This window comes from Globicephala melas, chromosome 5, assembly GCF_963455315.2.
Source record: "Globicephala melas chromosome 5, mGloMel1.2, whole genome shotgun sequence".
Classification (NCBI taxonomy): Eukaryota; Metazoa; Chordata; class Mammalia; order Artiodactyla; family Delphinidae; genus Globicephala; species Globicephala melas.
The window spans coordinates 13267343-13294555 of record NC_083318.1 but is presented as its reverse complement, the minus strand read 5'-3'; the positions used below and the strand labels follow the sequence as shown (position 1 = coordinate 13294555).

At 39.9% G+C, this 27213-nt stretch overlaps 2 protein-coding genes and 1 long non-coding RNA gene across 11 annotated transcripts in view; 1 reads left to right on the top strand and 2 right to left on the bottom strand.

Moving 5' to 3' along the window:
* JADE1 (jade family PHD finger 1) overlaps window positions 1-7592 on the top strand; it is a 57466-nt gene extending 49874 nt beyond the window's left edge. For all 8 annotated transcript variants that reach the window (XM_030863858.2, XM_030863861.2, XM_030863860.2 and 5 more), the window contains exons 10-11: window positions 613-730; window positions 4173-7592. In XM_030863858.2, coding sequence (XP_030719718.1) covers window positions 613-730; window positions 4173-5080 — 1026 coding nt within the window. In that variant the 3' untranslated portion in view covers window positions 5081-7592. The remainder of the gene's footprint in view (window positions 1-612; window positions 731-4172) is intronic.
* LOC115857118 (uncharacterized) lies at window positions 466-15514 on the bottom strand. 2 transcript variants are annotated; one of them, XR_004041120.2, is made up of 6 exons: window positions 14867-15514; window positions 12988-13148; window positions 10970-11187; window positions 9906-10050; window positions 9395-9520; window positions 466-1718 (listed from the first exon to the last, which is right to left on the bottom strand). It is a non-coding gene; the product is annotated as an uncharacterized lncRNA (long non-coding RNA). The 2 variants fall into 2 exon arrangements; XR_009563921.1 differs by having other exon boundaries at window positions 10970-13148.
* Window positions 15515-19480: 3966 nt separating this feature from the next.
* The window catches only part of SCLT1 (sodium channel and clathrin linker 1), a 259470-nt gene continuing 251737 nt past the window's right edge, over window positions 19481-27213 (bottom strand). The window contains exons 20-21 of the mRNA XM_030863846.2: window positions 24081-24176; window positions 19481-20228 (exon numbers count right to left, since the gene is read on the bottom strand). Coding sequence (XP_030719706.1) covers window positions 20166-20228; window positions 24081-24176 — 159 coding nt within the window. The 3' untranslated portion in view covers window positions 19481-20165. The remainder of the gene's footprint in view (window positions 20229-24080; window positions 24177-27213) is intronic.

The following is a 27213-nucleotide window of genomic DNA, read 5'->3' as shown; positions in this document are numbered from 1 at the left end:
CCTGTAAGTTCCAAGGTAATTCAGAGAGTTCAGTGTCAACAAAAGAAGTTTACTTGGATTCCTGGTGACTACTTGGCCTTCTAGTGAGCCCTGTGTGGGGACATTGTTTGTGAGGGGCTTCTCCCTCTGATGGCCCTTGACCCTAATGCTATCTAGTTCCATCTTCAGAAGATGCTTAATAAAGTGCAGCAGAGGTGGCTTCTGAACTGCTCTGAAGCCTCTGACGATAGAATTCATGGGAAGAGGATACTGAAGGGGTGATAAGCAGAGTCCTTTGGCAAGAGCTGGCATGTTTGGACTTGGACACCGATGGGCGTCTGTCTCTTCGCCAGGAGGAGCCTGTGGCCAGGTGTGGTGCAGGGGCAGGACCTCCTCTGACAGCCTCTTTTGTGCTGCTACCCACCTTGAGGGGTATATGCAGAATACTTGTTAGCACCCCCAAAGGGAGGCTTAGAGATTAGCTAAAATGTTTAAAGTACATTTGGATATCAAAAGTCACTCAAGGACCTAGTAGGACAAATTTTTCTCAGGTAAAGAGGAAAAAAACAAAAAAACACCAAAGTCCTGTTATAATGTATTGCTTACTTAGAATCTTTATTCTCTACGTTCTAGGTTCGGAACCTCACTTACATGGTGACCCGCAGGGAAAAGATTAAACGATCTGTGTGCAAAGTCCAGGAACAGATATTCAATCTTTACACTAAGCTTTTGGAGCAAGAAAGAGTTTCAGGTATGCATTAAGCCCCGGTAGGTCAAACAATAGGGCAGGGGTTTGTAAGCCCTCTGTTAAGGGAAAAAAATGCTAGTTTCTTTAATTTTCTTTTATACTGTAGAAGAATCAAAGAAGCAAAGGCTTTTGTTGTTGAAGAAAATCTTTAGGCATTCGAGGCGCCATGGTCTAGAGGAGAGGGCTATGAACTGGGCCTCATGTGTGGGTCAAATCCTATATTGGCTACTTAAAGGCTCAACACAAGCAAGTCTTAAGTTTTCCAAGTCTCCCTCGTTTCCTCACATGTAACGTGAGGATGAGATCTCCAGCTACCTCCTGGGAACAACTGTGAGACTCGAAAGAGTAACTTACATATTGCAAAGCACTTGATAAATGTAAAGTATCCTGGGGATACTTAGAAAGATTTATAATTATCTAGCCTTTGGATCCACCTGTAACATATGGTAAATATATCTTAAGACTGTGTACTTAAGGCACATATCCATGTTGATGTAACATTCACAGTGGATTATTTTGGTGTAGTTGGAACTTTGAATACTTTCGAGATTCAGCACAACATACTTATTTAGTGCTGCCTACGTTGCATTGCTCTGGCAAAGAGAAAAAGAAAACTAAGACATGGACTTCCCCCACCTCCGGAGAACACTTGAGTGACTTTGAGATCAAGTGCGTAGGAGGGCAAGTTGTTTAACCTCTCCGGGACTCTGTTGGTCTGTAAGAGGTTTGGTCCAGAATCCTGCCCTCTGAAGTGCTTTTCCGCACTAGCGTTCCGTGATCAGAAGCCCCAGAAAGCAGGCGTTATAAGGATTTCAGAGGAGGAAGAGTCTGTCGAGTGCGGATCAGGCAGAACCATGACCCACGAGCAGGCGGGTCTTAGGGGACCTCGTGTCTGCTGCCCTTTGAAGTTAGAGCAGCAGTGTCTGCACTGCTTGCCTTTTGTGCAGAGTCCACCGGCTTACTCTCCTTCTGCTTCTGCGGTTTTTCGTCTCTGTAGATTAGGAAACACAGATACAACAAAGAAGTTGTTATAACCTATTATGTTGAAATCCACATTCTGGGTTTACCTAAAACTAACTGGATATGTGTGACTAGAGGCAAACTGGTCAGCCGAACAAAGAAGAGAGAAAAAGCTTGGGGAGTTTTAAATGATATTCTTGACGTGTGTTACATTGTTTCGATAGCATTAACGTATTAATAATATCATCCTAGGTAATTTCCTTCCCAAGAGTAAATATTTCCCAGATATATCAAGTGTTCTATCGTCAGCTAGACTTTAGAGCTGTCAAACTTTTAAAATAGATTTTTCTGAGTTAGGGTATCACAAGTACAGGCAGTTTGACTCAGAGTCTTTAAGGTGAACTTCTGTCTCTTCATTATTCCTACTTGAATGCAGATAAAATAGGGGACCTGTCTTCTCCCTTGCCCGTGGTGTGTCCTTGTATAAACAGCAGCCCCCCACCCCCACCCCAAGGCTGTCTGGTGCGGATCACCCGGCCTCCAGCTGCAGAGGCCGAGCTGCTGCCGCCCAGGATCATTAGTGCAGGTTGTGTCTGTGGAGCTTTGCCAGTGGAGGGCTTTCTGTGACTCTTGTTGAAAGTCCTTACGTAATGAGTGATTACCTAGGAAAATAAGCTGTAAAGAACGTTTTCATCTGATTTCACTTGAGTCGTTTTTCATGGTTATTGCAGGCAGTTTTTTTTTTTTTTTTCCCCTTGTATTTCGTGGCTGAGGTTTTTTGGTAAGTGGTTGAGCTTCTTAACAAGGTTAGGAAGTGTTTTGTGTAACAGATGTAATGCAGATCTACGTTCAGAAGTCCTACTGCTGTTCCAGAACAGGAAAAGGGGTCCTCGCCACCCTCTGAGGAATGACCCACACTAGGTATGACGGGTTGGAAGCAGTGGTAATCTTCCTGTGAACTGCCCCAGGGAATGAAGTGGAAACCCCTTGGGACGCCTTTTTTCTCCTTCCAGTTTGAGACTTTCCGTTGTGTAGTTCGTGCCTCACACTGAGCTACCTTGTAAGAGAGATGATTCCGAGGGAGGCAGAGATGGCCCTGACTTAACGTGTGTCCCTAGGATCCACGGTTTAAACTGTCCCGTGGTTCCGAGACTGGGCAGGGCCCTTCTGCTGGATGAGTGTCCTCAGCGGAGACAATACTTATGAGAGCCAGAGGCCCTTCAGAGACATGGATCCCAAGTCAGGAGAGAAATCAGAGCTTGGAAAATAGCCCCTCTTACCTTCCTATTTTCCCACATTAGGTGACTGCATAAAAGAAAGAATACGTGTGGCGTGACGGTTGACCCTGAGTTTGATTATTGAGAAAGCAGCCATTTCTAAACCAGCAGACTGTAAAACACCCTCCCTACGGTCATGATCATTTTACGTTTAGAGTTGCTAGCTCTGTTCTGTTTACATGCAGTGTCCGTTTCCACTCAGCAGTTAAACTCTCACATGGGCTCCTGCCTGCTACTCTGGGGGGGAACCTTGTTTTCCTGGTGGTTCATAACTCAGGAAACATGAAAACTGCTCTTTGTAGGTGCTCTGGAGGCTCTTGCAGGAACGTGGTCCTTTGGATGAACTCTAGTATGTTACGAATTCACCCTGTCGTTTTCAAACTGAGGGTTACAGTTTATTACCGGGTTGTGAGATGAATTTAGCAGGTCATCACTAGCATTAAAACAAGTGAAACAGAAACTGTCACAGTGCCTATCAGGCCATGAGGCTAATATGATTGCAGGAAAAGTGAGCTTTTACTGGGTTACATCGTGAAACTTAGTTCTTACTGTGATTTGCCTCAGAAATGTTTGAAAAACACCAATTTAACTTATCCTTGTGTTGGATGGCAGTTCAGTTTAATTCCACAAATGGGTTTTACATATGAGAGTAAACAGATGTACGCTGTGTCAAGAATGATTTCAACCACCTTCCTTTATTCATTTCACAATTGACGTGTATTTATCCTCATCATAGCCATGTAGCCCTGTGAGGGTGTAGATAATTTGGAGAAAGAACCTTAAAAGCCCCAGTACCCCCAGCCCCCCACCCCCCACCCCCCGTCTGTAGGCGTGGCAGGTGGCAGTTCTTGGCAGGCGCTGCTCTGAGACCGGGTGGAAGCAGTGCTTGCTTCACCGCAGACGGATTCCGCAGTGAATCCCATTTGAAAATCAGATCAGTTATTTTGTTTGACGGAAAATGTATTCCTTGAAAAGACATTGTTTCATGAAAAAGTACATGAACTTAAGCTGTTTTAGAAAATAGAGGATACTGAGTATTCAGATTTTACGGAAGGTAATACCTTTACTATAAAAACCGAACTTTTACGAAGTGGGTGGCTGTGTGCTTTACTGTTGGGTGGGAAGGCCCTGCTGAGGGTCTGGAATTTTATTGTTCTGGATTTGCCTCTGCTGTAACTTTCCTTGACGTGTGTTTTTTGTGTTCGTAGGTGCGCCGCCTTCTTCTTCCTCCTCGTCACTGGAAAACATGCTTCTGTTTAACAGCCCTTCTGTGGGCCCCGATGCCCCCAAGATAGAGGACTTGAAGTGGCATTCTGCGTTCTTCAGGAAGCAAATGGGTACTTCCTTGGTTCACTCGATGAAAAAGCCCCATAAGCGAGATCCATTGCAGAACAGTGCTGGGAGTGAAGGCAAAACCCTGCTAAAGCAGCCAGACCTGGGCAGTAGAAGGGAGGGGATGGTGGTCCCAGAGAGCTTTTTGAGTTTTGAAAAGACCTTTGCAGAAGCACGTCTCATATCAGCACAACAGAAGAATGGTGTGGTGATGCCAGACCACGGGAGCAGAAGAGACCATCGTTTTCATTGTGATCTTGGTAAGGGAGACTTGAAGGACAGACCTTTCAGACAGAGTCACAAGCCTCTCAGGTCCACAGACGTGTCCCAGAGGCACGTGGACAACACAAGAGCTGCCACCGCCCCTGGAGTGGGGCAGTCAGCACCCGGCACGAGGAAAGAGATGGTGCCCAAGTGCAACGGCTCCCTAATCAAAGTAAACTATAACCAGACCGCAGTCAAAGTGCCTACAACACCTGCCAGCCCAGGGAAGAACTGGGGAGGATTCCGGATTCCAAAGAAGGGGGAACGGCAGCAGCAGGGAGAGGCCCACGAGGGGGCCTGCCACCAGCACTCAGACTACCCCTATTTGGGCTTAGGCCGAGTTCCAGCCAAGGAGAGGGCAAAGAGCAAGTTGAAATCTGACAACGAGAATGACGGGTACGTCCCTGATGTAGAGATGAGTGACTCAGAGAGCGAGGCATCAGAAAAGAAATGTATACATGCCAGCAGCACCATTAACAGGAGGACAGACATTATCAGGAGAAGCATTTTGGCCTCTTGATGAAGCAGAGATGGCTTGGGAGCACCACGGGCTTGTCACGGGGTAGGCGAGAGTTCAGACACGGGGGACGAGCAGAAACCCGTCACTCCTGAGCTGCACAAACACATTTACTTGCAATTCAGATTGAATCTTTTTTTTTGAGTCATTTATAAATCATTGTTGTGAGAAGTGTGTTATTTGCAACTTGTTGAGGAAACACAAGAGTTAGTTAGATTGTAACCGTAAGACACTGCTAAGACTAGAGGCTGAATTAAACACTAAAATAAGAATGGATGAATTAAGTTTCTAAAGAGGGCAAGGCTTTTAAATAAGCCTCATGAGTTTTTACTGCCCTCTGTATTCTTCCCAAAGCACAAACTCTTGGTTACCTGAATATACAGAATCAGATGTGGTTCTTGAGAAATGCTCACGTACCATTTAATAGCCCATAAAACTTATTTTCTAGGACTGTGGTGGATCTTGAAATCATATTTATACTTTGGCCCACAAGGCTGTTTTTGTTGCATTATAGTATACGGGCAGTAGCTCTGAAGCTTCAGTAACTCTAGGGAATTCATGTGTAAATACAGCAGATGAGGGAAGAGAAAATTTAAAAGTCATTACTGGAAGATCTGAAGGGACAGGGTAGAGCCGCTGGAGCTTGGAGATTTAGGGTAAATGTAAGCAAGGTCCTGCTGCCGGAAGCCCTTGAATGTGTTGTGGATATAGGGCTGGTGGAGGGTGAAGCCATTACGGAGTTCCATCTGTGAGAAAGGGCAGTTGAGGTCCTGTCTTTACCAGTCCTTTTGACCTTTCTCTTCCCTAACCACTGCCTTTTGGGCCAGCTTGGGATTTCGCTGGCCATTGGCAAAAACTGGCCATCTGGCTTCCAACAATACAATGGCTATTCAAGTTCAAGTGATGAACTTCCAGACTCTGGTGACTCATATTTCCCAGAGCCGACCACTAGTGCATATGTTGGGGAATCCGGCCTTCCAACATGAACAGATTCCTTTAAAAAAAAAAAAACAAAAAACAAGAAAAACAAGACAAAAAAAAAGCAAAATAGGTTATATTTAAAAAAAAAAATAGAAAGGCAATAAGTTGCGATAACCTCTTACCATTGATTGACCAAGGTTATACAGGAAAGAGATTGAAGTGTAATAGGTTTTCTGGAGTCAGAGTTCTAAGCTCTAGTTCGTAACTTGGACTTTCTAATTGCAAACGGCAATAACTAGTAAGTTATCAGCAATAATAAATTTAGCATTAAATTTGAGTACAATGTTCTGTTTTTTGCACTCGCTGCAGTGCATTATGTATTAAGACAGTGGATAGTGTTAAGGTCCTGTTAATTTTTTTTTGGAATTCAATGTAGTTGTGAATCAAACTTAAGGAAAGTTTAAGTAGCAATGAGATTTAGAGTTATGGGCACTTGGAACAAGCCCAACTTCCCCTAAATTATCCTTTAGTTTGTTAATATCAGTATTCAGATTCCTGATTCATTTATACATTTGTTTCCATGTGGCAGGGACATTCTGATACTTAATGAGTAATGCTTTGAGTTCTGTAGTTACCTTTCAAGTCTTCCGGACGATTGTCAACAAGGAAAAAGGCTTATTGAATTCCATCTTGCTATGCAAGTTTTATCAGATGATCAAATAGTAGATCTGATACATCCCCATTGTATGTATGACATTTTCAAACCAAGTCTTAACTTTTCGAATACATTTTAGTAGCTAATTCAGGGGAGGGGAAAGAATGACCCAGGTTTTTAGATTGACTATTTTTGAGCTATGGGGCTCATTTTTCAAAGACTGTTGTCCAGATAAACTGTTGCTACAGATACTAGAAGTTTCTTATGAATCCAAGTTGTACATTAACTCGGCATAATTTAAAAATTTTTTTTTTTTTTTTTGCATATGAGCAAAAAACCTTTTGCTGGATACAGGAGAAGGTGGACTCGATTTACAGTTATCTTTTGACTACAGCAACAGCTCTGGGTGAGAGTAGAATATATAGAGGGATAATTTGTCAAGCCATAAAAAGAAAATCTAAATTAATTCTAGTAAGTGTATGACCTCTCACCATTATAAGAGGTACCAGATTCATTTGCACTATTAGGAATGCTAGTTTTGTGCAAAAATAATGCCTTACCTGTTTTTTCCCCACATTTAGGTTGAAAAGCTTTCAAACGTTCCAAGTTATGCTGAACCAAAAACAAAACAAAACAAAAAATAAAAATAAAAAAAAAACCCACACAAGAACTAAACACCCAAAAACAAAAAGCCCACACTTTTAATTCCTGCTTTGAAATGCAAATGGTACAGAGCTCAGTTTCTCTGGCACAGTGTAATGATAGCTCTGTGAGTGGGTGAGTTTCATGTCCTGCTGGGAACTCTGTATGTGGCCGCATGAGCGGCAACCAGCCAGCCGAACCTGCCCACCTGCACTCTGAGTACGGAACCATTTGCCTTCTTTTCTCCTTCTCCTCCTTCTTTTTCTTTTTTTTTTTTGTTTTTTTTTGTTTTTTAAAGCTTTATCTATCTTTCCTTGTGCATCCTGACCAAGAAATATCTTTGATTATGATCAATGTATTATGTCAAAATGTAGGCTAGTTAAACTTTTGTAAAGTTGCCTGGAATGTCATTTGTTAGGTTATAAACACAAAATCTAAATGAAGGGTTATATGTGTTGTGTACAAATCTTAATTATTTTGAAATGGACAAACTTGTCATTACATTTGTAACCTTGTACAGAGGATTTTTCACTATGTGCCTAGCTTGGTGTCCATTCAGCTAAAGTTGAAAAAAAAAAGGTGCATGAAGAGTTAAAAATCAGAATTAAACAAAGTATATGTAGAGATGACTATTTTATATTACATGGCCCAATCCTGTATTTATTTCTACCCCCTTTTTGAAAGTATTTATAAAACTAGTTGAGGACAGCTGTATTTTTTTGTTGAACTATTTAGTAGAATTTGTGCCTTTTTGTCTGTATGTGAATAAATGCTGTACATTTTGCAGTACATTTTAGAGTGTCTTGAAATCTGGTTTTGCTAAATATTTAGATGTATATGACTTAGCTGCATATGTATGTGATGTCTCACATGATGGTACATGTCGACAGTCTCACAGCTTAGATCAGGAACGCAAACTGCAGGGAACATGACCAAGACTGTGGAAGAGCACAGATTCACTAGGCTGCTTTCTGGCTCAACTTTGATGGTGAGACACTGATATATGATAATGGTTTGATTTTAGTGTTCCCCACCTGGAGTTCTTTCCAGAATACAGTTTTAGAGCTGAAAACAACCAGTTGAAGCACCTTACACATTAGGGTTGGAGACACCTGGGTTTAGAGGCTGAAGTACAGTTCACCAGCCGTGTGACCTTTGCCAAGTCACCTAACCTTTATAAGCCTCAACTTTCCCTTCTGTGAAAGGACAGTGACATCCTACTATCTATCTTCCTGGGGTTGCTGTGCTATTTAAAGCAAGCTCATAGAGCATCTCATAGAAAGCACGTGGTAGGCATTTGGTAAATGTTTGGCTATTATGATTAGGAACAAGACACTGACTTCTTCAACATAATGTTGACTGATAAGCCTTCTGAGGCAAAAAAAATGTTATTTCTGAATGACAGGGAGACTGTGTTTATAAGACTCTTAAAAAATAATTTTCAAAGGGCGCAGTTTCATTAAATGCATTCTTTTGATCACAGAATTCTGGAACATTAGGGCAAAGAAGAGGGATCTCTATTCTACAGAGAAGACACGTCCAAGATCATAGCATTAGGCATTGGCGGGACCAGGCCAAGGCCCTAGTTCTAATTTCTAGTTTGGTGTTCTCCCTGCCTGAAGCAGGCTTTACTCAACCCCTACATGCAGGCATTAGCATATAATGAAATGCACCTTTGTGCTGGGAACAGCAAAAGCCGGGAGGGTTACATATTCTCATGTAGATTACAACGTACAGGAGTCACAACAGGGTAGCGGTACAGAGTCCCTAATTTACAACTTTTGTAAAAATTTGGCCAGTTTTTTTAAACATGAATTGTTCATACATTTGGCTAAAAGCTTGTTTATTTCTCCTTGTTCCTCCTTAGTGACTATTCCCTTCCACATAGCTTGCTCTGAGTAAGACCCCAGAGAGAAATAACTGATTCTTCCTACAAGGTCTAAAGTTGAATAACCACGATAGTTCTCTAGGGAAATTAAGTCCCCAGGAGCCAGAGGATAGGGCCTATTGCTGGCAGTTCTGCAACATGTGATGGGAAACGTGGCACCAGGGACTCGTGTATGTGTTTTTAGCCAGATCACTTAGAAAACGGTTTCTACCTTTGAAACATTCGCCGTCTGCAGCAAACTTCGCAATTAACTTCAAGGTTGAAATCTTCAATATGATTTCCCTTCAGTGCTCAGAACTGCCTTAGATGATGTGCTCCAGTCCGGGGCAGAATAGACCTTTGATTGAAAAAGAGGGTAAAAGCAAATCTGTTATCTACTTCCTTGACTTTGACCATTCCCTGTGCTGCTAAGTTTGATGCTGCTGCAATCCAGCTTTTTCTGAGTTCTGATGGACTGCTTGTTGGGCGTTTCCTCTTTGATGTATGCAGGTGCTTGGGATTTTGGAACTCATCCTTTTCTATGTCCTGCCTTAAGAGAATGCCATCCAAGCCTGGAACCTGTTCTTATTTCTTCAACTCCTGTAGCCAAATGCTGATCTAGATCTATGTATTATACGTAGTATCTCTTCAGCAACTTTTGCTTCTCTTAATCCCACTACCGCTTGCCATACAGTGTTCAAGCCTCATCATTTCTTGCCTGGATTATCACAGCAGCCTCTTACCTGGTTTCCTTGGTTCAAGTCTTGCTGAAATCAATCACTGCTCCCAGTTAGCTGCGGTCTTGCCAGCGCTATCTCCGTAGTGATAACTTCCACAATAAAAACTGGCTTTGTTATTCCACAAGCTCGTCAGAGAACCTCCAGGCTTCTGTACATGATTACAAAAGGCTTATCAAATGGCAAAAGCACTGCTTGGTATTTTATGCGTATTAATTTGTTTAAGCCTCACAGCATGTGAGGAAGGCACTATTATCTATCTGCAGATGAGGAAACAGAGGCACAGCAATTAAGTAATTTGCTCAAGGTCAGTAGGTGGTAGAGCTGGGCGTCAATCCTAGCCAGGCTGCAACTAAGCCCCCCGGGCCCTACTGCCTCTCGGAATACAAAAAGAGTTCACATAAAGTAGTTCATGTGTTTTTGAGTATACGGAGGAGTATACATGTGCACTTTCAGTTCAATGAATTTCTGTAAAGTAAAGCTAATTACCTTGGTTTAAAATATTATGTTAATGTACTGCTTGAATGACTATGAACATAACCTAATGGATAAAGAGCAATATTGTTGGCTTGTAGTTAGTTAGTCCCTGCCTTCTTCTAGGGAGAATGGAATTAGTTAATTTAGTGTCCTATACATTTATGTAACACACACGCACACACGTATTTACAGATATAAAATATACGCCTATGATAAAAAATAGCACTGCTATCAAGAACTCAAAGAATAAATTTCTCTATATCCTGACACGTTACCTGGAAAGTTACAGAGAATTATTTAAAATCACATTGTTTCTAGACGATGAATCTGCAGTTAGGACTCATGTCTTAAAACTCTGATGCTATGCAAAACCTTCAAATCAGTATTTTTGTGATATAAAGTATAATAAATCTGGTTAGCTTTTATAAATAAGTCAAGCAAATTAAATAGCAAAGATAAAAGAAAAAAAAATGTATACCATCATTCCTAATGTATCACTAATGTATCCTGATACTCTCACTACTACTTGGTTTATATACGGCAGAGTTCTAAATAGTACGTTTATAATTATGGGTTAATTATGGTTATTTTACCTATTAATCTGGCTGATGGCTTAATTTCCAGATTATCATCAGTGTGAGGCCATTTCTTCATGAAGCAAATCTTTTCCTCTGGTGTTTCCTTCCTCCATGTAGCAGCCTCAGAGGTGCCTTCCTTCTTTTCTTGTTCATTTTGGCTCTGCTCCAGCTTTACCGTTTGAATCATTTGAGCTTCTCTTTTTCATGTCAAATGCTTGTGGTCATATCTTTGCCTCAAAGAGTCCCAAATACTCAAAGTAAGTAAATACCTTTCAAATACCTCGCTTTAAAATACCATGCTTATTTTGACACAGGAAAATCATATAATATAGTATCAACCACTTTATAATTGCTAAACACAATTTAACATATTATTTTTTTGGTAGATATTTGGTAAATTTTTTTGGGTGAAATTGTCACCACTTATTAAAGAAATCTGTATTTTTTTTGGATCTGTCTCCTAAAGCAAAGGAAATAAAACCAAAAATAAACAAACAGGACCTAATTAAACTTAAAAGCTTTTGCATAGCAAAGGAAACCATAAACAAAATGAAAAGACAACCTACTGAATGGGAGAAAATATTTGCAAATGATATGGCTGATAAGGGGTTAATATCCAAAATATATAAACAGTTCATGTAACTCAACATTAAAAAAAAAACCTGATTAAAAAATGTGCAGAAGACCTGAATAGACATTTCTCCAAAGAGGAAATGCAGACGGCCAACAGCCACAGGAAAAGATATTCAACACTGCTAATCATGAGGGAAGTGCAAATCAAAACCACAATGATGTATCACCTCACACCTGTCAGAATGGCCATCATCAAAAAGAACACAAATAACAAATGTTGGCAAGGATGTGGTTGGTAGGAATGTAAATTCCCTACTGTGGAAGACAGTTTGGATGGTCCTTAAAAAACTAAAAATAGAGCTACCATATGATGCTGCAATTCCACTCCTGGGCATATAACTGGAAAAGATGAAAACTCTTAATTCAAAAAGACATACGCACCCTCAATGTTCATAGCAGCATTATTTACAACAGGCAGGACATGGAAGCAACCTAAGTGTCCATCAACAGATGAATGGATAAAGGATATATATATATATATACACACACACACACACACACACATACATACACACACGTATATGTATGTGTATATATACACACATACACACAATGGAATACTATTCAGCCATGAAAAAGAAAAGAAATCTTGCCATTTGCAACAACATGAATAGACTTGGAGGGTATTATGCCAAGTAAAATAAGTCAGACAGAGAAAGACAAATACTGTATGATATCAGTTATATACGGAATCTAAAAAATACAACACACTGGTGAATATAACAAAGAAGAAGACTTACTGATATAGAGAATAAACTAATGGTTACCAGTGGGGAGAGGGAAGGGAAGAGGGGCAATGTAGTGGTAGAAGATTAGGAGGTACAAACTATTACATATAAAATAGGCTGCAAGGATATATTGTACAACATGGGGAATATAGCCAATATTTTATAACTTATAACCTTTAAACATTGTGAATCACTATATGGTACACTTGTAACATAATGCTGTACATCAACTGTACTTCAATTGAAAAAAAGAAAGCTTTATAAGGCAATCAAAAAAAAAATCTGGAAACCTTTAAAGGAGGTAACCCACTAATTTATATAACTTCCTTTGCTTAGATCTATATTTTTCACTGAAGTTACTTACTTGACTTTTTAGGTGATGGCCAATTTCTTTTCAAGGTTTGAAAAAATACCCAAATCCCACTAGATATGAAGATGCTTTTCTTAGGAAGTTTTCTATGTAATGCATATAATTTGATAACCAAAAGGGCTTTTTGGGTTAGAGTCAGAGTCAGAAAAGGCAAAGACTCGGTCGCAGCTCTGAATCATTACAATAAGGCTGATGCATGAAAAAGTGAACGCAGAATTTTTCAAAACCTATTTTGTGTATCTTCTATCAAGAACACGAATCCTTGAACTGAAAAGGAGAGAATGGACACTAGTAAGAGTTACCTGAAGTCTAGGGTGAAGCACTCGTTTGAGAGTACCGAGCTGCTAACAGTGAGTTCGAGCCTCATGACGCAGAGGAATTAAACCCCGGGGCACCCATAATTCCAGTTTGGCTTTGAATGCAGTCACTTTATCTGCCAATTGAACACAGGTGTTGTTCTCCCCTGAAGTGACAGATTGAGTTTGTTGAGCAGGTTGAATATGCCACACAAGTAAGCAAGTTTTGTGACCCATTCTGTGCCACTGAAACGTGCTGCCAGTGGTGACTGTTTTTCTAAAAGAAATCTTTGAAGTGGCTCTTGTAACTCAAAAGCTCTGGCCAGTGATCTACCTTTAGAAAGCCATCTCACCTCTGTGTATAAGAGAAGACGTGTGAACACTGGGATTTTTGACATGTTTCAAACATTAGCAGAGATTTTTGAAAGAGACTGAGCCAGGGCCTTCTTTCTCCCAGCTGGTGCATATCACCTATCTCAGCTTTCCAAAGACTTTGAGCACTACTTCCCAACCACAAAAGACCCCAAACTGGGAAGGAATGGATCTGCGACCCATCTGTGAATAAGCCAGGTGAATCGACTTTGTCCGTGCTAGAAGAGGATCAACTGCTTGAGATCGCAAATCACGGTGCCTTAAAAGTATGTTTGAGACAACTTCAGATCTCCATACGTTCTGAATTAAAGTCATGGCGGAATATCCTGATGTTGCCACAAAAGCACTAAAAAGCCTGCTTTCGTTTCCAACATCCTATCTCTGTGAAGCAGGGTTTTCTGCAGTGATAGCGACCAAAACGAGATCACAGAGTAGACTGGACATAAGCAACACACATCGGTGTCACTGTCTCCCATCCCCCCAAGATGGGACCATCTAGTTGCAGGAAAACAAGCTCAGGGCTCTCACTGATTCTGCATTATGGTGAGTTGTATAATTATTTCATTATATATTACAATGTAATAATAATAGAAGTGAAGTGCACAACAAATGTAAAAAACAAAACAAAAACAAACAAAAGAATCCCGGGGGCACTCAGAGAACCTGTAGAGGCGACTGCTCGGTCACTGTCAGCAAATGGGAGAGATGTCAAAAGCACAAATCCCACAGACTCTAAGGATGCAGTGTTGGCAGAAGGAATCTGGTGTTGGAGAGACCTGGTTTGAAAGCCTGCAGTGCTACTTTCCATCTCTGTGACCCTGGGCCAGGTGTTTAACTTTTATGACACCTTATATCTTCGGAAAAGGAATGACAACACCAACCTAGCAGCAACACCTACCTAGCAGGGTTGTTGGATTATACAAGATAATGAATGCAAAATGCTAGCACAATGCTTGTATAAGTAGGTGCTCAATAAATAGACATTAATACAGATCAGCATGGTTACTGCAGATCCAGGGGAAGATTCTCCAATGGATCCAATGGATTCTTTTGGTTATTTGCAGAAACATGACTGTAGCTACTCTCATTCTCCCTTATCCCCTAGAACACAGTTCATGTGACAGGAAATCCTAGTGTCATATTTTTAATCTTCCCAGATCTAAGTGCCAACAGATTTCCTCATACATCATATTATGATCTGATGGCTTTCTTATTCTTTGAAAAAAGGATAAAAATCGTGACCGAGAGTTTCCATGATGCCATACTAAAGGACTGAAAGGGTTTTAAATAAACGTAAAAGGAACAAGCAGTGATGACTAGGATGCTACATGGATTTACTAGGAAGAAACCCATCTAACTTGTCTTCTCAGACAGGATTACTAGATTAGGTCTGGGAAGTATGACAGTTGCAGCATAAATGAACTTTCCTAGGCAGAAGCCTAGGTCTCTCTTGATGTTTTTATGATAGTGTGGAAGCAGCAATATGGGCTAGATTAAAAACAGGTTGACTGACCTGTTGCCTGACCATGATGCCTCATGGGTCCTGATTATAACCCGTCATGGGAGGTGGTGGCTGGTATGCTCGAAGAGACTGACTGTACTCAGATCTGTCTAGTTCTCATTTTTTCAGTGATTTTCATGAAGATACGGGTGGTTATCAAAGCTGTAGATGGAATTCACTGTAAATAAAAAATTGTCATGGATGCAAGAAATATAGCAATAAAACAAAATTAGACACAGTTCCTATGCTTATAGGTAACAAACTGGATGACAGAATTAGGAGGTAAAATGACCTCAGCACGCTGTAATAATATAATGAAAAGCAATAAATGACCAGTCCAATTTCTGGGGCAAAGATCTGGCTTAGCAACAAAACCTTTAGAAAAAACTTAAGATTTCAGTCAACAATATGCTCAATACCTGCCCAACAGTGTGATTCAACTTCCAAAAAAGCTAACATGATTTGAAGCTGAATTAATGGAAGGCGTAGACTCCAGACCAGTAATTCTCATTTTTTTTGTCATCCTACGTACTAATGAGAAATTATATGAACATTTTCCTGAATCGCTAACTCAGTAACTGTCAAAGCAGGCTTCCGTAAGAGAATATGTCACTCTTCTTGGGGCGAGGGAAAGGGGAAGGGTATGTACTGTGAAGCCACAGTTCCCTGGAGATTCTAATAAGCTGTCCCCCCCACCCCTCCTTGGGCAGGTATCACTTACCCTCTCCCCACCATTCCCAGTCATGATCCAAAACAAGGGAATTAATAGTTTATACCCTGAAAATAATGTTTGGCTCTGGGCATAAGACTGAGGCATCCCAAGCATACCTGGTGTAAAGTAAGATGCTCATAAATATCTATTGAACGAGTGAAAGAAGATATGTATGTTTTCAGAGACCAGTGACTGGCTGGCGCAAGGACTCAAAACCAAGTCCTCTGAGGAAATGGAGGTGCTTACTAAGTACAGGGAGAGCATGATAATTATTTTTAAAAGGCTGAAGATCTGCCATGTGGAAGATGGTTTAGACTTACTCTGTGGTACAAGGCAGAATGAAGGGAGGAGACACATTTCAGTTCAGTATCAGCAAGAACTTTCTAGTGGTCAAGGCTGTTGCAGAGTGGACTGGGCCACCTCAAGGGAGAGGGGGCTGCCGTCCCCGCCCCAGTGAACTTCAACAGCTGTGCACAGTAACACTGGTAATTTGTTACTAAAAATAAAGGAGTGAGCTATAAGAACATGTACTTAAAAAGGAAGAAACGAGAGCAGGTTCAAAGTTATCTCTCTAATGTTTTTCTCCTTTGCTTACATTCCAAAATACTTTTTGAGTGGAAGAACTAAGGGTAGGGTTAGAGCTAGTGCATTGGGAGCGTCTACAGGCATGTGGGGGCACGTGTGAGTTTTTGTGGTGAACCCTTGGGCTACAAGGCCACTGAGTGTAGATTTTTTTCTTGGTGGTTGGGTGGGTGCCAGTGTTGTAAAAAATTACTTTAACAATGCCTTTCCATCCTATGATTTTTGTTATCTAAGTATATACATATTCACTTAGTTCTTCCTTATGTAAATACTAAGAACATTAATGTTGTCAAAAAAGCTACACATTTTTCACGCTTTAACAGCTGGTAGTGAGGACTCCTCTGGTGGTCCAGTTAAGATTGCGTGCTTTGGGGCTTCCCTGGTGGCGCAGTGGTTGAGAATCTGCCTGCTGCTGCGGGGGACACGGGTTCGAGCCCTGGTCCGGGAAGATCCCACATGCCGCGGAGGGACTAAGCCCGTGCGTCACAACTACTGAAGCCAGGGCACCTAGAGCCCGTGCTCAGCAACGAGAGAAGCCACTGCAACGAGAAGCCCGCGCACCGCAACAAAGAGAGGCCCCCGCTTGCGGCAACTAGAGAAAGCCCGCGCGTAGCAACAAAGACCCAATGCAGTCAAAAATAAATACAATAAAAAAATTAAAAAAAAAAAAAAGATTCCGTGCTTCCACTGCAGGGGGCACAGGTTCGATCCCTGGTTGGGGAATTAGGATCCTGAATGCTGTGCAGCACAGCCAAAAAAAATTAAGGAAAAAAAACACAAAGTTGGTAGGGGACAGATTTCATAGGCAACACTGGGGTGTTGCAGTGTCTGTCTCCTCTCTGTATACATATCTATATGTATACATACATTTTAAAGTAAGCTAAAAAAATTAGTCATTATTTTTGATTAAGAGGTTAATCTTAATTAAAAAATTAATCTTGATTAAAAAAAGCTTATTACAGATTTATTTTGGAAAAATTGATAAAACACATTATGGTTAAAGAACAGAATTTATAATAAAATGTTTAAAAGTGTATTTTCGCTCTTCCTTGGTTTGTCTGAGTTGGCTTGGCAGACTGTGCAGCTATGAGATATTCATATTTGCTGAATAAACGAATGACTGAATTGTTACTAATGTTCTCCCATAGTTCTCACACCAGAGGAGAAATCAGAAGATCGCTGGCTGCCCCAATTTGCATATTTGGATACAAAGTGAAGAAGAGGTAATCATATCTCTTTTCTTCCTCAGGGAGACACGATATAGAAACACAAATAAATAAAATGAACTAGCTATGTTACCCCCAATTTCAGATTTATATCATTTCTTTTCTCCCTTTCCTATTCATTTCCCCTGTCTCCTAAAATAAAGTTCACAGAGTAAATGATACTGTCTGTGTAAATGAAGTTAAGACTGACCAATATGAGGAATGTCAAAAACGCTACTACATTTTTACATTAGAAATCATTAGCTAACAAACTTTTCTGGAAGAAAAATAACCATACACGTTCAGTTCTGTTGCTAATAGCTTAAGTCTCTTCAAATTGAACAGAGGTCAGAAGGGCCTATTATCGGCATTTTAGCAGCTTATCCTTTTCTTGGAGAATATCTAAGTATTCAAGAAAGATAGCCAACTGGAGGGGGGAGGTTATTAGTATTAAAATGTCAAGAGTAAGTACCTTTGGCCAAAGTTTGGAGAAAGTGCTATGTTGAAAGATTTTACCTTAAAGAAATGTCTGGAAAGTTAGATTTTCTTTTAAAAACAGGATAATAATACTTATATTTCATTTGTCTACAATGTTAGTTTCTGAAGTGCTTTCTCTTACAGTCTCATTTTTTTGTCGGATATAATTCTAACATTTTCTCTAATTAAAAGTTTAAAAAAATAAACACTATATTCTATAAACATAAATATGAACATAACTCTTATTACATGGAAATCAGTCTGTGAATGACATGGGAAGGAATTTAGAGAATCAAATTCTTTAAGAAATGGAAATAAGCTAAGCGCCTATCTACCATTTAACTGTCATGTCTGTATTATTTGGTCTTATCGTTGTATTTGACACTAGCAACCATTTGCCCCCTCCTGCCTATAAGATGAGATTTCATCCGTCCTTTAGTTTCTGTCATCTTGGGTTCTCCTGGTTACCAGCCTCTCACTGCTCCTATTCAGTCTCCTCCAGTGACTCTTCTTCCTGAGCTCATTCAACCAACGAAGGCATTTTCTAAGGGCCTGTCCTTAAAGACTCTTTTTCAGTTTTTGAACAAACAATTTTGAATACCTTCCATGTCCCAGGAACCGTGTTGAGGGCTAAGAATACAACGATGAAGGATAGTAAACATGAGTCCTACTCTCAAGGAGCTTGCAGTCTGCTGGGGAGGAGACGACATTACAGAAAAAAATTTCAAAAAGAGTTATTTACAAATTTTGGTAAGTGCTATACAGGAAAAAAATATAGCATATATTAAGAGCAGTACAACAAGGGGACCTAACCCAGTCTGGAGGCTAGGGAAGGCTCTCACAGGCAGTGCTGTCTGAGTAGTGATCTGAAGAATGTGCAAATGGCAAAGTATGTGCGGAGACCCTATGTGGGGAGGGAGGATAATGTGATGATGGAAGATAAAGAAGGCCATCGTCAGGGATACAGCATGAGAAATGGAGGGGAAGAGGTAGTCAGTACATCACATAAGGCCCGGAGGCAAGCCCCTACACTCCACGGCTTCAAATCTCAGCTCCAGGCCAATGACCTCATGGCTATCCCAATTTGTTGGCACCAGTCCTAAACTTTTGACTGCTGGTTGGATATTTACACATGCATGTTTTCAAGTCACCTCAAACTCAACTCATTATCTTTTATCTGGACTACTGCAACGGTCTCCTAACTTGTTGTCCAGATGCAAACCAATCTACCCTAATCACCAGAAAGCAGGGTACACCACGTTCAAACTAGGAGCAGACAGTAACTAACTACATGGATCTATGAAAATCAATAGGACTGCAATAGTTCAATGCCCACGCAGTCTCAGAACTTAAGATTCCATTTGATTAATACTGCTTTGAGTAATAGCAAAAACAAACAAAATAAAACCCCCAAAACCCCAAGCAAATGAAAACCTTCCCAAATTCTTAAATATCAATATTTGATAAATACTGAAAATCGTGTAAGGTAAAAGTGAATCACTACAATTATTACATTAAAATACATGACAGGGACTTCCCTGGTGGTGCAGTGGTTAAGAATCTGCCTGCCAATGCAGAGGACATGGGTTCAATCCCTGGTCTGGGAAGATCCCACGTGCCACAAGCAACTAAGCCCATGTGCCACAACTACTGAGCCCACGCACCGCAACTACTGAAGCCCGTGCGCCTAGAGCCCATGCTCTGCAACAAGAGAAGCCACTGCAACGAGAAGCCTGCGCACGGCAGAGTAGCCCTCGCTAGCTGCAACTAGAGAAAGCCTGCGTGCAGCAACGAAGACCCAATGCAACCAAATAAGTAAAAAATAAATAAATTTATAATTAAAAAAAATAAATAAAATACATGACAGCATCATTTTAGAAAGTGCATAATTTATTACATGTGAGTTAATAATAAAACGGATACTTGGGAACTTTAAAAATGAGTTACGAGTAACAGATGTAAAATTCTCAAATTCTGGAACCTGAAATATTAAAATTCAAGCAATTTCTTAAAACTCTTTCTCATGATTAGCATAGTTTGAAAACTGTTACGCTCTTCCAAGGGAAAAAGGAGGAATTAAAAAATAGACACGTTGATGAAGGCAATGAGTTCTTCCCAGCTGGCTTTATTCTCTACTGAAGCTCAATATAGGATTACCTTTTCTTTACTTACAGGAAGCTGTTCTGTTTTCCAATAACCCTCAAAACAGAATGGAAAATGCTTATGCAAAACGACGCAAGCCTTAACCATTCTATGCAGGTTTTACCATTTTAATAAACTTCTAGTCCAACAGCTTTCCCAAGTATAAAGTTCTGTGAGTGAACTATGAATATTTTTAAATATTTTCCAGATTCATCATGGAGGCTGCTTTTCTTCTCTGTACTGTAATCGCACTGAGCTGCAATTGAAATAAACAATCAGTAAGTAGCTACTTTTTCTGTGGAAAAATCTTAGACTAATACAAAGTATAATGCATCACAACTTACAATTATTGAAAATAATCTTATTGTAAGGGGTCTTGTTAGAGGTCGCTTTTTGTGTTCATTTCTCTTTTACTCTTGAGACTTTAAAATGCCTGTATCACCCTAGAGATATGCATGTCAAATACGGCATTCCATAGCTCAGTAATACACTGAGAATTCCAAAACATATTTTACAAACGAATGAGAAACATCTAGATAAAAGTTAATCAGGAAAGAGGCTAGAACACAAACTAAGTGTGAGCCAGCACAATGCAGGGCTGGTAATAAAAAGATGATGACAGATCACAGTAAGTCTAATAAGAAAATAATCTTTAAATATTAAATTGGAATTGATAATACAGACACATGGTAAAAGATATCTAACACTACAAAAGAGTAGACAGCATAGAGGAAGTCTTCCCATCTCTGTCCTTCATTCCACATCCCTCTTTCCAGGCAAAACCACTACTTCCAGCTTCTAAGTATACTTCTTGAGATATTCTAAGTGAGAACACATGCACGTAATTCCTCACCCTTTTTTATTTAAAAAATGATAAAGTACTATACACACTTCTCATATCTTTCTCCTGCTAAATGATCTACCTTAGAGATAGCTCCACATTAAATCTACTTCATTCCTCTGAACAGCTGCAAAATTTCCCGTGTATGGATATTCCATAGTTTAACTGGTTTCCTATTGATGGGCATTTAGAAGGTCTTTCATCTTTTAGAATTATAGGCAATGCTGCAATTAGGATTCTTACGTGCTTCCTTGCACAGACTTGCCCAGGTGCAAGTACACTACCTGCAGAATAAATTCTTAGAACTGCTAGGTCACAGGTTAGGTACGTTTACAACTGTTGAGAGATACTGCCAAGTTGGGTGCCAAAGAGGTTGTACCAATACACACTCCTGTCAGTGATGTGTGCAAGTGCCAGCACAATGTATTACCAACCTTCATGATCTGACGGGTGAAAAATAATATGTGATTACAGTTTAAGTCTCTATTTGCCTTTTGGGTGAGGAGGAGTTGGGCACTTAAAAAAAATGTTTAAAAGCCATCTGTCTTTTATCCTTTATTCACTTTATTGTACCGTAGCTCTTTTTTTTGTTGATTAGCCACTCTATGTGTGTTTAGGATACGAGCCTTTTGTCATATGTCTTGCAAATATTTTTCTCTGTCACTGACTTTACGACTTTTCTATGCAGAAATTTGAAATTTAAATAGTCACATTTATTAATTTCTTTTCATAGTTTCTAGGTTTTGTGTCCTGCAGAGAAGGGCTTCACCACACTGATTTTTTAAAATCCCATACCGTCAAAAGAACACAGCATGGCATTCAATAGTTTAGAATGATACACTTGGAACATCTAACTGTTGTCCAGAGATGGATGAAGAAGATATAGAAAAAGTTAATCAGAACAGCACATTTCGAGCGTGACTGAATGACTACACTGCAGGGCTTGTGCTGAACCAATGACATGATGCTTGGCTGCACTGGTAAGAATGACATGCGAGAGACAACAATCATCTTTTAATGCAGCGGTCTTTAACCTTTTTGGCACCAGGGGCTGGTTTTGTAGAAGACAGTTTTTCCACGGATGGGGGGAGGGGCGGGTGGTGGTTCAGGGGAGCGACGGGGAGCGACGGCGAGCGACGGGGAGCAACGGGGAGCGATGGGGAGTGACGGGAAGCGACGGGGAGCGACGAGGGGCGACGGGGGGCGACGGGGAGCGGTGGGGAGCAATGGGGAGCAGCAAGTGAAGCTTCACTCGCTCGCCTGCTGCTCACCTCCTGCTGTTTGGCCCGGTTCCAGGGGTTGGGGATCCCTGTTTTAACGCCTTTACTTCATTAAATATCAAGCCCTTCCCAGGATATCATTTTTAACAGGAGTTTCCAGTTTTTGGAAGAAAATTAGAAAGGATTCAGAGAAGGCAAAGATAAAGATTAAAAAAGACTGAATATATGTCCTATAAAAAAGTTTATGACTTGGACACATTTAAAATAGAAAAAAAAATTAGCTCCAGGGAATAAATTCCTTTTTGTGTATGGGGAAAATGCTGAATGATTACTTTCCATCTTCAAATGAGAACAGAATGGAAGGAAAAAAACTTAGGGAAAAATCTGTGAAGTGGTTACTGACAAAACATTAAAAAGAAGGCTCACAAGGAGAATGGTGTAATCTCTGCCATTAGGGAGTTTAAATAACAGGAGAAACATCTTTGTTGGACTGCTTAGGTTTAATTCTGTCAGGAAGGAGACAACTAGAAGTCAACTGGATTATATTGTTAAGGTTCTGTAACTGTACCCTCGTGCAGGTAGTTGGTTTCAGGTAGGCATTTTCTTTACCACAGTCCTTGAAAAAGGTAAACTTGAATCTTTAAAGACTGTGATATAGAAATTTAATTTCTATATATATGTATCTTATTTACCTCTTAATGACTATGCTAAGTGCTTTGTATGTGCTAATTCCTTTGATCTTTCAATAACTCTATTGGGGAGGTGTTGTTAAACATGAAGAAACTGAGGCTTAGAGAAGATGAAATTGCCCAACGTCACATGGCTACTTAATGGCACCAGGCTATCTGCCTGACTCCAAAATACCTGCTCTCAAGATACCGTCCCATACACCTTGGCTCCTGTTACCTTATAATCTAAATGAATTCTTGAATATTTAATTAATTCATCCAGTAATCCATAATTTCATAAGAAGTTAAACTTACATGGTAAAACAATAATTACTTTCAAGAGGCAGGAAAATTGAAGGGCAAATTATGATTGGATTTTCTTTAAGTGCTATGCCATGTTCATACCAGAAGTAGATTTCAAGAAAAAATCTATAAACATCATGAACACAAACTGAATTCAGTATTTAGAGTTACTATTGTAATAAAATCTAAGAATAATGTTAATTTTGATTGAAACAGTACCAAATATTACATAATTATTAATACAGTAACTTGGTTTGTTTTTCTCTATCTATCTATCTAAACAGTCTGTTTCAAGCCTATCTTTATAATCACTAAACTCTTTTCATTTTGATCCTAACAGGAGAGACTACTGCTCCTACTTTAGAACAAATGGCCCATTTCATTTATGTGATACGTGTGCATTAGGAGTAATTGCCCCTTATAATTTCATTGATGTTCTGCACTTTTTACTCTATTTCCCATTGGACAACTTTTATATGGTATTTTAGATTTATATGGTCATATACAAATGTGCATTAAATGAAGTTAAACCTATAAGCTAGGTAATTTTTTTCCATTTAAAAACTGCAATAAAAACACTGCAATTTGAAACACTACATTCAAAGCATGTCATTTACTTCCGAATCTGTCAACGAATACCTGCCTCGTTTTAGACAGAACATAATGCTAGAGCAGTGCTGTCCAACAGAACTTACTGGGGTGACAGAGTTGTTTCTGTATTACGCTGTCCAATATGACATGGCGACATGTGACTTTTGAGCATTTGAATTCTGAATAGTGTGACTGAAGATTTCAATTTTAATTTTATTTAATTTTAATTTAAACAGCTGCCTGTGGCTAGCAGCTATCATATTGGACAGTGCAGTTCCAGATTTAGGTGTCAAATGGCGGACACCGATGTTTATTTCTGTTTCTGAAGTTTACCTTTTCAACCTTAAACATTAAAGAGACTACTTTTAAGTCGTTTAATCAAATAAAAATAAAACTACTAGTTCTCTGGAAACTTCTAAGGAACTTCTCTTATCTCCACTCTACTCAGACTATTGTTATCCAGGGACAACGAGGAAGCTCCCTACCTGCTGGGAGGCTGAAGCAGCCCTCTGTTCCGCCTCACTCAGTCGTTTCTGAAGTCTGTTGGATTTTTCTTGATGCTCTAGAATCAACTTTTCATTCTATTAAGGGGAAATATAAGACAAACAAGTTAGAAATCCATATGTGGCACGGAGATGTTTTATGGAATAATCAATGAAAAATCTGGACATCATTTTACCACTTACAAAATGCAAAGATAATAGATCTCCAAATTTACATTTTTCAAGTCATGAACTTCAAGGTTCAAAGCTGGTTTTACATTATGACTAAACTGGTTCCCCTCCCCTGACCCTCCACCACATGCCACCAAAGAAAGTGAATTAAATCTAAAAGCAAAGTGAATCTGAAGTTAAGACCAAGGCTTTCAGTTTGTGACTTGTTAACCTTGAGATGCTATATCACTACTTTGGAATCACCCGGAGAGTGTGAGAACACAGACCTGAGCCTCACAACCAGAGCATCAGTAGGGGTGGGATGGTCCTGAGAATCTGCACTCCTATCAAGTTCTTGGGTGGTGGCGATGCTGTCTGCTAGCGCATTTAGAACCACTGTGCTAGACCAGCTTCCAGGGGAACTGTGACATAGGCCACGCATTATTAAGGTCAAGAAACAGAAAATATTCATTCTAGAAATCCTGATTTTTACAGAGCTAGACTTATCGTAAATGATTTATATGCTTACGGTATTATTTAAAAGGGGAAGAAATCAGTCTACATGTTTCCCAATACATGTGTATACTCCAGAAGGTATTCTCCAGAAGGTATTCGGGTCAAGAGCATTATTAAGGCATTGGTATGGGTTGCATTATGTCCCTAAAAAAAAGATGTTGAAGCCCCAACCCCCTAGTACTTATGAATGTGACCTTATTTGGAAATAGGGTCTTTGTTGATGATTAAGTTGAAGTCATTAGGGTGGGTCCATATGCAGTATGACTGGTGACTTCATAAAAAGGGGAAATTTGGACATAGAGACAGACATGCACAAAGGGAAGAACACATGAAGACACAGGGAGAACATTAGCAACAAGACAGGGAATGCCTGAGGCCACCAGAAGCTAGGAAGGAGGCCTGGAAAAGATTCTCCCTCAGAAGGAACCAATTCTGCTGTCTTCTTGATTTTGGACTACTGGCCTCCAGAACTGCAAGACAATAAGTTTCTGTTGGTTAAGCCACCCCAGTCTGTATTACTTTGTTAGAGCGGCCTCAGGCAACTACATAGGCATCATGAATATAAATCTGTCACAACATGGTGTCATGCAGACAAGTTAAAAGAATCTATCAATTAAAAAAGGTATTAGCCTTCTCCATACATACTAGCCTAAAAAAAAGTTTTTGCACATGTAAAACTGTTATACAGTTCTTTGAACTAGGTACTTCCCGTGTCATAACATACAAGTGATAAGAATGAATGTCATGCCTAGTAATACAAAATACTGAACTAACAGTATCCTGCTAAAATGTGCTTATTCTATTTCTTAGTGTGCCCCAAAGCAAAATTAAATTGTATGAAGAGAACTATATTGGCTTTTCCAATTTACCAAGATGTTTAAATACACAGTCTTAAATTTAAGAGACACATCATGAACACTAGAGAAAACCTGAGGAAAAACTGCCATCATCTATAATAATCATTTTCATAGTTATAATCAGACTATATATACATTTTACTATGCTGCTACCATAAAGGTTAAGGCACAGTCCAGCTTAGATAAAACATAATATATGCAACTGTTCTTTTTTAATTGATCATTTTAGTTGCTTTTGAGCTTCCAAAATAATTAACATTACTGTGTTGAATATTTCCCTTTAAATTTTTTCAAATTTTAAATTATTTCCTTAGAACAGATTCCTGGAAGTGGGAGCAACATCAAAGAGTTTTTGAAAGGCTATTGTTTAATTGTTTTCTAAATGGCTTATGTCAATTTACAATGCTATAAAACTGAAGTGTAATGACTTCACTATGGCTCCTACAGAAGGCCACAGAGACCTATGGACCATACAGCCTGTTAATGAAATTCCAACAAATACCTTCGAAGTTTGCGCATCAAACGAAGAACTAGAGTTCTAGAAAGTTCTAATAATAATCTGGAAATTGTTTAAATTTTTTTCTTCAAAGGAAAAAATGATAAACCCTTGCTATATTTAGTTCTAAAGCATTAATCTAAAGGAATGTTTTAATATATTCCAGTAGGAAAAAGTATTTTCTACATGTCTTTTGTGATGGACTAAAACAAAATTGGAGGAGGATCTTCAAGATGATGGTGGAGTAAGTCGTGGAGATCACCTTCCTCCCCACAAATACATCAAAAATACATCTACATGTGGAAAAATTCCCACAGAACACCTACTGAATGCTGGCAGAAGAAATCAGACTTCGGAAAAGGCAGGAAATCTCCACGTACCTGGTCATGTGGCTGACAGGGTCTTGGTGCTCTGGCCGGGTGTAAGGCCTGAGCTACTGAGGTGGGAGAGCCGAGTGCAGGATATTGGACCACCAGAGACCTCCTGGCCCCATGTCATATCAATCGGCAAGAGCTCTCCCAGAGATCTCCGCCTCAACGCTAAGACCGAGCTCCACTCAACAACCAGCAAGCTCCAGTGCTGGACATGGCATGCCAAAAAACTAGTAAGACAGTACACAACCCCACCCATTAGCAGAGAGGCTGCCTAAAATCATAATAAGTTCACAGATACACCAAAACACACCACTGGACGAGGCCTTGCCCACCAGAAAGACAAGATCCAGCCCCACCCACGGGAAAACAGGCACCAGTCCCCTCCACCAGGAAGCCTACACAACCCACTGAACCAACCTTAACCACTGGGGCCATACACCAAAAATAACGGGAACTACGAACCTGCAGCCGGCAAAAAAGAGACCCCAAACAGTAAGTTAAGCAAAATGAGAAGACAGAGAAATATGCAGCAGATGAAGGAGCAAGGTAAAAACCCACCAGACCAAACAAATGAAGAGGAAATAGGCAGTCTACCTGATAAAGAATTCAGAGTAATGATAGTGAAGATGATCTAAAATCTTGGAAATAGAATGAAGAAAATACAGGAAACATTTAACAAGGACCTAGAAGAACTAAAGAGCAAAAAACAATGATGAACAACA